At 36.1% G+C, this 15,250-nt stretch overlaps 1 protein-coding gene and 1 non-coding gene across 2 annotated transcripts; one reads left to right on the top strand and one right to left on the bottom strand.

Annotated features, from left to right (window-relative positions):
* Nucleotides 1-3,685: 3,685 nt before the first annotated feature.
* Nucleotides 3,686-9,050, bottom strand: LOC135663721 (DNA-directed RNA polymerase subunit beta). Its single transcript, XM_065176864.1, has one exon. It carries the CDS (start codon nt 9,023-9,025, stop codon nt 6,083-6,085), a length of 2,943 nt encoding a protein of 980 aa, XP_065032936.1. The 5' UTR covers nt 9,026-9,050; the 3' UTR covers nt 3,686-6,082.
* A 1,111-nt stretch (nt 9,051-10,161) lies between these two features.
* Nucleotides 10,162-10,232, top strand: TRNAC-GCA (transfer RNA cysteine (anticodon GCA)). Its single transcript has one exon. It is a non-coding gene; the product is annotated as a tRNA-Cys (tRNA).
* The last annotated feature ends 5,018 nt before the right edge of the window (nt 10,233-15,250 follow it).

Genomic DNA, 15,250 nt, shown 5'->3' with positions numbered 1-15,250 from the left:
ACTGCATGGATCGGGGTTATAAATCCTCCTATTTTCATCTATTAAACAGTATTTAAGTACTTGAAGTACTTGGAAAGTCTGTTGAAAATTGTCAAGTAGCAAATATTTCTTTAACAAGATCTGATTATAAGTTATTAAATGGTAAGATGAATAGAAATTTGCTATTTTAGGTACAATAGTGCCTAAGGGACCCAGCAAATCCTTAATTGGGATTATGGGATCCGATTCTTTTGTCATATTGTTATATTTTGAACCATTGAATGGGCCAATTCGAAAACAATTGGATGATGACAAAATTATCAAAGATTGGCATTCCTTATTTCGATTTAACAATGTACCAATAGTACCTTGATGTTGGGTAAGTGATTGAATCCTGGCCTTGTAAAAAAAAGGATTGATATTTGTGCGATCTAATCCATTATCGGAAATCAATCCGGAACTTGCCCTATCATATCTTTTTCCGGTATACGAAATAGTGGACTTGACTAACTCAATTCTTATGAAATCTCGAATCAGATCATTTGTTCTTACCTCAACAAAGGAAGCGTGAACCTCTTCCGGAGAACCTTTTTGCTCTTGATCCCAATTCAATACTAAGCAAGTCCGAACTAATTGAATACTTGTGTGAGAAATTCCTCGAATTGACTTGCCATTTCCATGAAGGATATAATTGACAACTCTAAGTTGGACATTATCCTTTTCCCGCAGGAGATCTTGAGGAAAAAGTGTTGCTAAATTTATGCCATCAGCTATTTCATATGTGACTACGGGTCGAACCAAAACAAAATACTTTTTCTTGGTAGGTGTGATCCGTTGGACATAGATCCAATTTTTCCATTTTTTTGATTCCTTAGAAATTTTTTTTTCTGTTTCCGGTGGTATCAAAATGCCGCTGTGCCTGGATATCTTATCTGCCTCTCCAGGAAAATAAATATCTCCGGAAAATATTTTTAGTTCAATATTTTTTTTTTTTCTCTCCACTCGGACTAATCCGCCTACTCGACTTCTTGTATTTAAAGCGAGTTGTGTATCTACTCCAATGATACTATTGTTCCGGACCATTATCAACGAAGATCCGGGTAAGATATGCACTTCTTCGAGAATGAAAAAAAACCGATCTACTTTCGTTTGGTATTTCGGACTAAATTCTTTTGGTCCTCGATACTCAATCAAATCCTCTTTTTTTATGATTGAATTGACCTCTACGGTTCCATATTTAGTAATTCCTGAATTGCTTCTTCTGTATCGTGGATCATCAAAATAAGCAAGAATACTATTTCTACGTAAAATACCCTGTTTTGGTATTTCGATCGAAATACCAAAACAGGGTATTAGTTCTTTCTCTCGTTCTTGATTGTATTGTAATGGGATGATGAATCTATTTCTTCGCTTTTTCGCCAAGAAATAAGAATTCCCTTGGATAATAGAAGGATATATGAAATTCAAATGACCATTAGACATCGTTTGATCAGGTCTTATTGAATAGTCAATAATTTTCTTATCTTTTTTACCAGAAGTATCCAACAATTTATGTCTTATTCGACCATTAGTCATTGATAGGTCAGAGATATATCTTTCTTCGACAGAAAAAGAATAAACATTCATTTGATCTTGATCCTTGTGGAGCGAAAAAGACACTATACTGGATCTGCACGGACCTCCCGCTAATATCCATAAATGACTCGTTTTTGATAATAGATGAACATTACCATATGTATATTCAGGTGCATGGTGGACATCGGTACTCCAGTGCATTTCTCCCTCTGATTCAGAATAAATATGTTTTCGTACCTTCTCTTTAAAATGAAAAGTGGACGTTCCAGCACGAATCTCAGCAATCACTTGTTCTGATTCTACATATTGATTATTTTGAACTAAAATAAAACTTTTTGGTGGAATATTTACATTATGTAGAATATCCCGACTCTCAATAGTTACATACAAGTCTATAGAACATAGAAAAGCAGGATGCCCATGACGGGTACGTGTGGGATGAACCAAATCCTCATTGAATTTTATTTTTCCATTAGAAGGAGCTCGTACATGCTCGGCAGTACCGCCTGTGAATACTCCACCGGTATGAAAAGTTCTTAATGTTAGTTGAGTTCCTGGTTCCCCAATTGATTGACCCGCAATAATACCTACAGCTTCTCCCAATTCGACCAGGTCGCCATGAGTAGGACTCCGACCATAACATAATTGGCAGATCCAAGATGTACTCCTGCAAGTAAAGGGGGTTCGAATATATATTGGTTGTGCTCGAAAGGTTATGAATCGATTGACAAGTCCAATCCCAATATCTTGATTTCGAGTGGCAAGGCATCGTAGACCGATATATATATCGTCCGCTAATACACGACCAATTAGTGTTTGGACAAAAATTTTTTCCGTCATCCCATTTCGAGGACTCACGGAAATACCTCGGATAGTGCCACAATCTGTTCTACGTACAATAATATGTTGAACTACTTCAACAAGTCTACGTGTGAGGTATCCAGCATCTGATGTTCGTACAGCAGTATCTACAACTCCTTTGCGGGCTCCATAACAGGAAATTATATATTCTGTCAAAGAAAGTCCTTCACGTAAATTGCTTTGAATGGGTAAATCAATCATTTGTCCTTGGGGATCCGACATTAATCCTCTCATACCTACTAATTGGTGTATCTGAGATGCATTTCCCCTAGCTCCCGAAAAGGACATTAGATATACTGGATTAGAAGGATCAGTCATCCGAAAATTAGGATTCATTTCTTGTCTCAAATATTCACTTGTAGCATACCATATCTCAATGGATTGACGTAATTTTTCTACCGCGTGTACATTCCCATAATGATGGTGTTTATCCAAAATAAAACTTTGTTGTTCAGCGTCTTGGACTAACCATCCCTTAGAAGGGATTGTTAAAAGATCATCAATTCCTAATGAAATAGATGTAGCAGTGGCTTGTTGGAAACCCAAAGTCTTTACTTGATCCAAGATATGTGATGTATATGCCATTCCGAAATGATCTATTAACCTGCTAATAAGTCGTTTCATAACAGTTCCATTTATCACTTTATTGTGAAAGACCAGATCGGCCCGTTCTGCCATAAGTACAGTACCTCTTATATTTATTCTGCTAAGTAGGATTCGACAATGGACCTGAGTTAGTGATTCGAAAACTTCCTTTCCTCAATCTCAATCTTGATTCACGCAGAAATTCAGAAATTATGATACCAGTGAAATTGGGGAGACCCGAATTCCCATGGGCACGAACATCGCCTAATCTGATTTCTTAGTTTAGATAGCGTATGAGTAGGCTCGACAAAACCCCTGTATGGCTTCTTCTATTTCCCGATAAAAAGAAATATGACCAAGAGTAGTTCGAATGTATATACAACGGATTTCCTTTGTTACACTTCCTTCTATTAGATAGTGCCCATAAATCTCATGATAAGTACCCAAAGATTCATATTGAACTTCGATGGGAACTTCTCTTGAGCCAATGACACGTTGATCTAGTCTCCATCGGAGCCACAAAGGACTATCTAAACTAATTCGTTTCTGTTGATAAGCTCCAAGTGCATCATAGGAACTAGAAAAATAGGGTTCTTTCTTTTCCGTATACCTATAGTCATTTTTTTTATTGTCAACCTTTTTATTTTGGTAGTTTCCGCAACTATATCTATATGGATTATACCTATTTGCACAAATACCTCGACGATTCCCGATCGTTAATAAATAGAGTCCGATAAGCATATCTTGAGTTGGTACGGAAATAGGATCCCCAATAGCTGGAGACAAGAGATTCATATGAGAAAACATAAGTAAACGAGCCTCCGCTTGAGCTTCCAAAGATAAAGGTACATGAACAGCCATTTGATCCCCATCAAAGTCTGCATTGAAACCCTTACAAACTAATGGATGTAAACAAATAGCGCGTCCCTCCACTAAAAAGGGTTGGAACGCCTGTATGCCTAATCTGTGCAGGGTGGGTGCTCTATTCAATAATACAGGATGCCCCCGCATAACTTCTTGAAGTATTTCCCATACAATGGGTTCTTTTTCCCGAATTTTACTTTTAGCAATTCCTATGTTAGAAGCAACATGTTGTCTGATTAGACCACGAATTACAAATGTTTGGAAAAGCTCTATTGCTATTTCTCGAGGTAATCCACACTGATGTAATGAAAGCGAAGGACCCACGACAATGACGGAACGTCCCGAATAATCGACACGTTTACCAAGCAGAGTCTCACGAAATCTTCCCTCTTTGCCTTCAATTACATCTGAAAATGACTTGTAAACTTTATTATGACCATCCCTCATTGGTTGTCCACGGATCCCATTATCAAGAAGTGTATCCACGGCCTCTTGTACCAATTTCTCCTGACACATTACTAATTCCCCTGGCGTAGATCTACTTGTTGCTAATAGATCGGTAAGAGTATTATTCCGATAGATAACTCGTCTATAGAGTTCATTAATATCCGAACTCATTAGTTTACCCCCATCTATCTGAATGATTGGTCTCAACTCGGGAGGAAGAACTGGTAATAAGCACAAAACCATCCATTCTGGTTCTACATTTGTTCGAATAAAATGTTTAGCTAATTCCATGCGTCTAACCAAAAAATCCTTTCTTCTTCTAATTTTTCTATCTTCCCATTCATTTCCAGTGGACCCCTCCTCCCCTAATTCCTTCCATTCTACTAATGAATTACCCGTAATAATTCGCAAATCTGAATCGGCTAATTGTTCTCTGATAGCACCTGCTCCTGTAGAGATTTCTCGATTTCGAAATGTCTCGAAGCCTTGGGTAGTAAAAAAAAGTGGTATGCTGTATTTCCGAGATTGGATTTCATATTCGAATAAACCTCGTAATCGTAAGAAAGTAGGTTTTTTCGCTATGGGCCTAGCAAAAGAAAAATCGAGATAGGTTCCTGTAGGATTGGATTCCCCCTTTTAAAATCGGACGTGAAGGTTTCCTTTCATCCGGCTCAAGTAGTTACCTCAAAAAGGGGATTCTTTCTTATTTAAAAAGTTTGTTCGAAAAACCCTACAAACAAAGAACTACTCCTTACTCAAGTTCCCACTAAGGACCAACGATTCATTCTTCTTTTTTTACTTTCATTTTCCGAATTACTTATGACAAAATAAAAATGTAGGATTTTTGAGTAGTCTACTTCCCGTCAAATGATGAATCCCCTTAAAAGAATACTTTGGGACTCGTAAGGGATTTACTTGTCTATATATCGTTCTATTCGATCCTTTAGGTCCCTACTCACCTCGATGGTTATCCCATGATGCCCCTTGAAGCATATATGCGATAGATAGACTTCTGTAACCATACTATATTTGCTTGCTTAAACGGAATCTCTCTATAAAGAAATGGAATAGCTGATTCCACAAAAAAGTGTTTTTTCACGAGGTATAACTAGCAATTCCTATTTATACGGAATCGACCATGGATCAATTCCCCTTGCATTTGGAAGTATTGAATACACCTATAATTCTGAGTTTCGTGTTACTTTTACTTCTCCCAAAACACATGTCAGAGCCGGGGGCACCCCAATCGGATTGAATGGGATGACAGTTTCTCAGTCCGAATCTGTAAAACGAAAATTTTGATCAAATCACACATCGCAGTATACTAGGCCTTCTAATTCCTTAAGGGGTTTATCTAAAAGATTCGCGATATAACTAGGAAGACGTTTCAAATACCACACATGAGTCACTGGACATGCGAGTTTGATGTATCCCATTTGATATCTTCGTATCCGAGAATCAACAAATTCCACCCCGCATTGTTCACAAAATTTCGGGTCTTCTTTTTCAGCTCCAATCACTCGATAATTTCCACAAGCACAAATTCCACTTTTTATGGGCCCAGAGATTCTTTCACAAAACAATCCATCTTTTTCTGGTTTATTGGTCTTATAATGAAACGTATAGGGCTTTGTCACCTCTCCAACTATCTCTCCATTAGGTAAAATTTTGTTGGCCCAAGCCTTTATTTGTTGAGGAGAAACTAGTCCAATTCGAAGTTGTTGATGTTTATACCGGTCAATCATAGAATAGAAATTCTGATTCATTCAGATCAAGCTTCCTTCCTATTAATCTGGAAGTTCTTCTCAGATACAAGGAAATGATTCAGTTCTAGAGCTAAAGATCGTAGTTCTCGAACGAGCAATCGAAAAGATTCTGGAGCATCTTCTGGGTTAGATACTCTTCCTCCAATGATCGTAGCACCAAGTACTTCTTGACGAGCTCTAATATGATCAGATTTATAAGTAAGCATCTCTTGTAAAATATGAGCAACACCAAATCCCTCTAGAGCCCAAACTTCCATTTCCCCTACTCGTTGTCCCCCTTGCTTCGCCCTTCCTCTAAGGGGTTGTTGTGTAACAAGTGCGTAATGTCCACTAGAACGTCCATGGATTTTATCATCAACTTGATGAATTAATTTTAAAATATAGGACTTTCCTATTAGAACAGGTTGTTCAAAAGGATTTCCTGTTCTTCCATCAAATATTCTGCTTTTTCCCGGATATTCGGGTTCAAATACCCATGGATTTTTTGTTTGCTTACTGGCTTCATATAATTCGGAAAACACTAGTTTTCTCGAAGCCTCTTGCTCATATCTCTCATCAAAAGGTGCTATTCTATAATGTCTCTTTAGCAGATCCCCCGCTAACCCGAGCGAGCATTCAAATATCTGTCCCACATTCATTCGTGATGGTACTCCTAATGGGTTGAAGACCATATCAACAGGTGTTCCATCTTGCAAATAGGGCATATCTTGTCTAGGCAAAATTTTTGAAATGATACCCTTATTCCCATGTCTTCCAGCTACTTTATCACCTACTTTGATTTCACGTTTCTGTGAAATATATACACGAATCATTTCTGAATTATAACAGGAACCCCCCTTTTTCCGGATCCATCTCACATCAATAACGCGACCTCTTCCGCCTATAGGTAGTTTTAGAGAAGTTTCTTTTGCAGTGGATACCTGAATTCCAAGTATGGCTCGTAATAATCTATCCTCTGGAGCATACGACGATTCGTTTGCTGTCTGAGGTGTTAATTTACCTACTAAAATATCACCTGTTTCTACCCAAGATCCCAGCATCACAACTCCATTTCTGTCTAAATTGCGGAGTAAATGAGCCTCTAGATGTGGTATTTCCTTAGTGATTCTTTCAGGTCCTTGGCTTGTCACATGAGTCTGAATTTCATATTTCCGGATGTGAAAAGAAGTATAAATATCTTCATATACCAGACGTTCGCTAATTAGTACTGCGTCTTCAGAATTGTAACCCTCCCATGGCATATAAGCTACTAATACGTTTTTTCCTAAAGCAAGTTCCCCCCCAACTGTAGCCGCACCGTCCGCTAAAATTTGTCCTTTTTTAATGCATTTACCCCGCGGAACCTGAGGTTTTTGATGCATACAAGTATTTTTGTTGGAACGTTGATAGATAACTAATGGAATACTTATACTTATAGTAGTGTCCCCATTACTTGATAAAATGATCTTGTGAGGGTCAGTATAAATGATCTTTCCCTCGTGTTCGGCTATAGCGGAAACCCCCGAATCCAGAGCCGTTTGGCGTTCCAGTCCAGTTCCAACAATGCACCTCTCGGACTGAGAAAGCGGAACTGCTTGGCGCTGCATATTAGAACTCATTAAAGCCCGATTCGCATCATTATGCTCGATAAAAGGAATGAGGGAAGCTCCAATAGAAAAATATTGGAAGGGAAAAATACTTCTAAGATGAATCTGTTCCCATGCAATAGTCAGGAACTCTTGACGGTATCGGGCTGGAACAACCTGTTCTTCCTGAATACCCCGATTCAAGGCCAAAGAATTTCCCGCTGCTACCATATAATATTCATCTCTATTTGGTGATAAATAAACTATCTGTGCCTCTTTTGATCTTTCAGATATTTCATAAAATGGACTCTCTATAGATCCCCAATGGCCAATCCTCACATGAATGGCTAAGGATCCAATAAGTCCAACATTGATTCCTTCGGACGTGTCAATTGGACAAATACGTCCATAGTGGCTAGGATGAATATCTCGTATCCGAAAACTAGCAGTTCGCCCCGTCAATCCTCCAGGACCCAAATAACTCAATTTTCGCCCATGAACGATTTGTGTCAATGGATTAGTTCGATCCAAAACTTGAGATAAAGGATGTAGGCCAAAAAACGATTCATAAGTGGTTGTTAATGAAGTTGAAGTTACCAAATTTTGAGGAGTCGGTATCAATTTATGCCGAATTGCTCCACATATAGTTCCTCGAACCGCATTTTCTAAACGAACAAGAGCCAGTCCGAATTGATCCTGTAACAGATCCGCTATAGAACGAATCCGTTTATTTTTCAAGTGATTCATATCGTCAAGTGTACCCATTCCAAATTTAATTCCGATCAAATGATCCGCAGCAGCCAATACATCTCGTGGTAATAAAAATGTATTGTTCTGAGGTATATCAAGATTCAGTCTCCGGTTCATATTTCGTCGACCAATCCTTCCTAATTCACATCTTTGTTGAAAAAATTTCTTTTGTAATTCTTTACATAAAGACTCAGAAAATACCGGATCCCCGCCTACACAAGCAAATTGTTGATAAAATTCCAAAATAGCATTTTCTTTTGACCCAATCTTTTTTTTCTCCTTATCATTCGGGAAAGACAAGAAAATTTCAGGGTAACAAACATTATCTAGAATTTCTCTTAGATTCGAACCCATAGCTGATGATAGAATTAGAATAGATATTTTTTGTTTCCTACTTACACGGGCCCATATCCTTGCTTTTCTATCAATTTCTAATTCCGATCTTCCTCCCCAATCTGATATTATTGTGCTGGTATAGACAGAAATTCCGTTATGGTCCAATTCTGAACGGTAGTAAATACCAGGACTTTGCAATATTTGATTGATCACAATTCTGTATATTCCATTTACTATAAAGGTTCCCAGGGAATTCATTAGGGGAATGTTTCCAATAAAAACGGTTTGTTCTTGCATATCTCTACCGGTTTTCCAAATTAATCCCGCGGTACATATAATTCAGAAGAATATGTGAGTGATTCATACACAGCATCTCTTTCGTTTATCAAGGGTTCTACCAATTGATATCTTTCCACAAATAATTTAAATTCAATTTCTTGATCTGTATCTTCAATTTTTGGAAACTTATGAAATTCTTCCGTCAAGCCCTCATTAATGAACCTACAAAATCCCTCAAATTGGATCTGACTAAATCCAGGTATTGTGGACATTCCCTCATTTCCATCATTCCGAGCATCTTAATCTTAAGTTTCCTGTTTATTGAAAAATCCCATTATTAGCTCACTATTTATCGAACCATACGGATCGATCTAGCAATGATGGAATGTATATTCTGTTTACTGAATCACATGAAATTTTAGCCAACTCCATATACCATATATGTATTTCATACGTATGAACGGAAATGAGACAGAGGAATGAAGAGCATTTTCGACGCAAGTTCGAATTTGCGACAGGTACAAACAGGAACAATATAGAGTTTCCCTTTTTAGCATACTTAATTTTATTTGAGTTTCATTTCATGTTCAAAAAAAATTTCGAATTATTTTTTTGCTAGTAGAATATATAGAATATGATTGAATTGCGTAATAGGAGTAATATTTATTAAGTGCATGCCAATATAGCTATCTACCTGTCCGCATATCACATCTTTTATCGTAATTTCACTTGTGGCAACAGAAGTCAGGTCGCACTATATCATAATTCCCTATTTTTTCTATTGCATATAGAAAATGAAAAAAGAAGGCACGACGATTCTCTATAGGGATATGGGATATGTACATAAGAGCGGTATCTGTGTAACAATTTCTGTTTTGAGGTTTACATATACACATATATATTGTTATAATTTATATTGTTATAATTGAAATTGAAAAAGATTGATTATTGAAAATAATTGATACTGAATTAGTCATAAATCAATTTGATTTTGTTATGCCATTAAGGAAACGCAACAATTTGAGATACAAATTGAAGAACCTTTCGCTAATTCAAAACAACAAAACAAATAGTTAATGGTTCCAATTTGCCCTGAATTTTTCAGTCTTTGACCAGAAATCTATTTTTTATCTTATTTGGATCGAATTTGGTTTGGCGACATGGCCAAGTGGTAAGGCGGGGGACTGCAAATCCTTTATCCCCAGTTCAAATCTGGGTGTCGCCTGATCAACAAAAAACTTGGGATTTCTTATTCTGCTGATTTAACTCGACGAATTCTGTCCCCGGAGAAGGAGAGGCAAAAGGATAAGCCTATCGATACTTTATTTTTAGAATCTGTAGTTCTATAAAGAAAGTCAATTTTTTTAAAGAAAGTCAATTTTTTTCTAAAAATCCGGGCTTTGGGTGTGGCCCAAACCGGTACAAATAGGGATGAAGTAAGCCTTACTTATTAATATGATTATGATTTTAATATGATTATGATTGGTTCGGACATTTATTTTATAAGTAGAATAAATAAATAGTGAAAGTAAATTCTGGGATTCAAAACTACGAAAGTAAGAGGTCGGAAATCTTGGTATCCAAAGGTTCCTAAAGGACACTCCATTTTTGCTACTAGGATTGAAGAAGAGATTGTACGAAAGACTATCAAGAATTCCTAATTATTTTACACTACCACCGTTGTGTCTACTGACTCTGTCTGGAATTCGATTGGATAGGCTGATGGGAAATCAATTTAGAAGTTGTGGAAAGGACTGAAGATACTTTGTATCCAGACTCACGAGAGTCTCTGAGTACTCAAACATTCAATCAGGATAGTTGGTCGGCTCTTATTGAGTAAAGAGTAAAAGTAAAAGTTGAAGAAACAAAAAAATTTCTTTGCCCGTGTAGGAATTTCTTTGCCCGTGTAAGATAGGGGGATTACGAAAAAAAGAAAGAATGTATGTAATACTGGTGATGGTGTCTCCCCATTCTTTCACAAAAAAAACAGTAAGGCTTAGATCAAATAGGAAATAGAGGTATCTGATAGATAGTTATCTATCTTGATGGTATATTTTGATGTCTTTTGCTTATGAAAAAGGGTAACAAACAATAGGTCTTAGTACTCCTACATGTTCCATTGGGATAGGAGTATTCCTTTGTTATTTCATTTTCCGAGAAAAGGTGTGTGTATTGTATTTATGCTTAATGCTTCCCGATTCTACCAGAAATCTTATAATCTTGTTACGAGTAGATTCATTGGATTGGTTCATCAATAGCCTTAAGTTAAGTCAGAATTCCATTTTGACTCTGCGCCATTGATTCCACTATGATTATTGATCAATAATGGAATAATTCCTTCATAGAGATAGGAGACATAATTTATATGGATATAGTAAGTCTCGCTTGGGCTGCTTTAATGGTAGTCTTTACATTTTCCCTCTCACTCGTAGTATGGGGAAGGAGTGGACTCTAGGGGTACTACTAATCGAGTAATCGATTGAGTAATTGAATTCTATCAATTGTTTAATTGATCGTTTTGCAAAGCTTTAAAAAAAGAATGTCTCTGTTTCAAAATTATACTGAAATACAGTAATGAATAAGAAAATACAATAATGAATAATAACCATTCGATCAAAGAATGAATGATTACTATAGTTGTATTTCGAAACCTAAATCTACGCATGATAGGAAATTTTTTCCAACCGAATTCTTCCTAAATTCTATTTTGATAAACCAGCTCTTACCAGAATTATGGATATTACAAAAAGAAAAAATCTGAAATTGGTTTTTTCTTTTTTTCTTTATTTGTTTCCCTCTTTCTTTACTTTTACTGTTCTAAGAGAAGAGAAAGCCGTTCCGCTATTCTAATTATATTAGATTACGACAATACATACTTTCTATTGGAAATGACTAGTTGTTGTCCAAAGAGGTTCTACACATAATAAGATTAGATCTTTCTTCCGTTGAGCGATCCACATATCGCGCATTTCACCTTTTTTTTAGACTCCTAGAGATTTTTTTATGCTTTTTTTGACTCATCTCATGTCATGTTTAAGCATAAAAAATTGGGAAGGTCTACTCTATTAATCTACTTCTTTTTCAAATCTGAAGAAGTTATCATGGAATAGAACTCCGCAGATCATCTGTTAATAGATCAAGCAATGACTTCTTGAGATGGGAAATCTAAAAAAGAAAAAGATTCTTTTCTTTGGTTTCGTTTTCTTTTATCTTTTTTTTTATTTAATTTATAGTAGAATATGCCCATACTCTTTTTGTCTTGCTCCATTGATTCCTTTGATAGATCTCGGGACCTATACCTATATATATATAAATTCTAAGAAAGCCAGGAATTAGAAGAGTTGGTCTTCAATTATTTTGAATTGATCGAAATCCACACAAGTAAATGTAGCCAAAAAAATAATAGAATTGGACTGTTATTTTGATGTACTATTTAGATATACATCTAATCTATGTACATACATATTGTATATTGACCTAGATATAGGCTTTCTCTATATAAAAGCCTATATCTGTATACAGTACAACTTTCTATGAAAATCATTAATAGGATAATAAATACTATACCATACTATCTCGGCTCAGATACTACTATCTCAGATACTTATTATCTCAGATACTTATGATTCCAGACAGATCATTTCATTTAAGACTTGGAGTTTGAATCCGTTTCTTTCATTTATTCAATCATTGATAAGAACTAATAAATCAAGTTTCAGTCAAATTAATCATTTTGACTGACTGTTTTTACGTAGATGATAAGTAAAAAGGCAGTAGGAACTAGAATGAACAGTGCAGTAGCAATAAATGCGAGAATATTTACTTCCATAATCTCATTGTTTTTTTACTTCGCAATAACTCGGGATCTAATCCATAGAGATGAGAAATTTGATTCCTGTAAATTCAATGGGATGAATTGCATCCTGATGATACTGAATCGGATCAATATTATGAATAACAATATCTGATCTATCAAATCGATTCATCGTCGAGAATTGAATAGTATAACATAGGAAGATCCTTTATCCATACTAAATCTGAAATGGGATTCCTGATCCAATAAAGAATCCCATTGAATTTTCATCCTTTTCCACTTTTTCTTTTCTATAAATAACCCTACCGTCTTCCTTATATACTCCTCCTTCGTTATACTTATACATACAATTATGTACATACAATTATGAGGTATTATATGACTGGTATTCTATGAATCACACACAGATCCAAAGAGTAGAAGTGAGATGGAAAAAGGACGGGTTAAGTATAAAAGATCTAATATAATTCCAACAAATTTAATAAAAAGGAACGTTGCTTGGTCTTTTCTTTTATTTGATTAGTATCTCTTTCTTCGATTGGGACTGGAAGGCATACATCAAAAATTCAGTGTGCAATTTAAATGAGAATGAGATAGATTGTTTCCAATTAGTCATTGAGGATACACAAACAAAGTCGAAGCTAAAAAGGGTTGTCGTTTAACCTGACAAGTACTCTGTCGAGGTAATTATGTTAAGTTCATTATGTATTGTACAATAAACGAATACAATTTGCGTATGTACTCTCGGTAAAAATAGGAGCACTCTATTCTATTTCATTTATCAAGAAAATCGAAAAAGAAAGTCAGACGAGTATCTCTTAAAATACTAAATATAGGAATACCACCGATTGTACGAATCTATATATGTTATGTCTCTCCCTTATCACTCGGCACTAGTGGAAGAAATGGAAATTCCTGTATTTGTCTGATGATAAATGCGAAATGAAAAACAAAAGAAATAAGGATCTCCACTGGGGATTAGATCTTGCCCCCTGTCTCCTTTTTCACGGAAAATAGATAAATTCATTTCTCCATTCATCGGTCGGATCCTAGTTCGGACTGACGGGGCTCGAACCCGCAGCTTCCGCCTTGACAGGGCGGTGCTCTGACCAATTGAACTACAATCCCAGCGAGGTGTATGGTATACATATTCTTAATGGTTTCAGAAAAACATTTTCTTCGTCGCGTTGTAACAGAGACACGAATGATATACTAACTGATATCATATACACATAGAACACATAGATATGGACTATAGTGAAAGTGACACGGATTACTAGTAACCTGTGTTTATTTTATTTTATTGCCAAAAATAGATAATCAACCTTTCATTGAGAAAAAACGATTTTTCCTTTCATAATCTTTGCTTTGATTAAGTATTATGAATCTAGATCGTTAGAAAGAAAAGATCAGAACGAATGAGAAAAACATGGATAGAGAAACAAAAATGGACTCTTTCTCTTTTACGGATCAGGTATTTTTGTTTCTGGGGGACAAATTGGTTATATCATTGGTTATATCATATTCATGGAGCGGCGAATTTTTGGGCCGAGCTGGATTTGAACCAGCGTAGACATATCGCCAACGAATTTACAGTCCGTCCCCATTAACCGCTCGGGCATCGACCCAGGAAGAATTCCTTCTAGGCTTATTGATAATCCATGATCAACTTCCTTTCGTAGTACCCCCAGGGGAAGTCGAATCCCCGCTGCCTCCTTGAAAGAGAGATGTCCTGAACCACTAGACGATAGGGGCATATCCGCCCAACTGTCATCATACTATGATGATAGTATGAGTAGTTTTTTGGAATTGTCAATATAATCTAATGATATGACTAGATCTGAACACTCTTTTCTACTTTTATGTTATGATTCCATAGAATTTTGTTTTGGATTTGATGGTTCATGAATGAACCATCCCATACTATTTTATATAGCGAAAGGAGGTACAGGACTCCGTCAGTTCAGGCAGTGATTGGTCCGACAGAACAGAAAAGGGGGTAGAACCCCACTTAATTTCTTTTCTTCAATTTTAACTCATTAATTTTAACTTAACTCATTGCTTCGTTCATTGTTCAGATAAAATATGCCTATCACTATCTCACATTAAGTCAGAAAATTAAAAAACGATAGAAATTTTCCTTTTTTCTTTTTTATTTTTTTATAAGAATTCGGTTCAGGGTACGAATACCCTCATCACATGATTCAAGAAAATCTATCGAATCTATGTCGATGTCAGATTGGTACATGTATCAATCAAGTGAATCTTGTTTTGATGAGTCAGTAAAGGTAAACAAGCGGGGTCGGTCTTGAAACAATTCACTGCATTATTTTTATCAAAAAAAAAAATAAAAAATTTGCCCACTTTTTACTTTTGGGGGGTAAATCAAATTGATTGCTCCTAAATGAACTATAGTATATACATATGTG

The sequence above is a fragment of the Musa acuminata genome, unplaced genomic scaffold, assembly GCF_036884655.1.
Source record: "Musa acuminata AAA Group cultivar baxijiao unplaced genomic scaffold, Cavendish_Baxijiao_AAA HiC_scaffold_751, whole genome shotgun sequence".
NCBI lineage: Eukaryota > Viridiplantae > Streptophyta > Magnoliopsida > Zingiberales > Musaceae > Musa > Musa acuminata.
The sequence above is the reverse complement of the archived record's forward strand: the minus strand, read 5'-3'. Positions and strand labels throughout refer to the sequence as shown.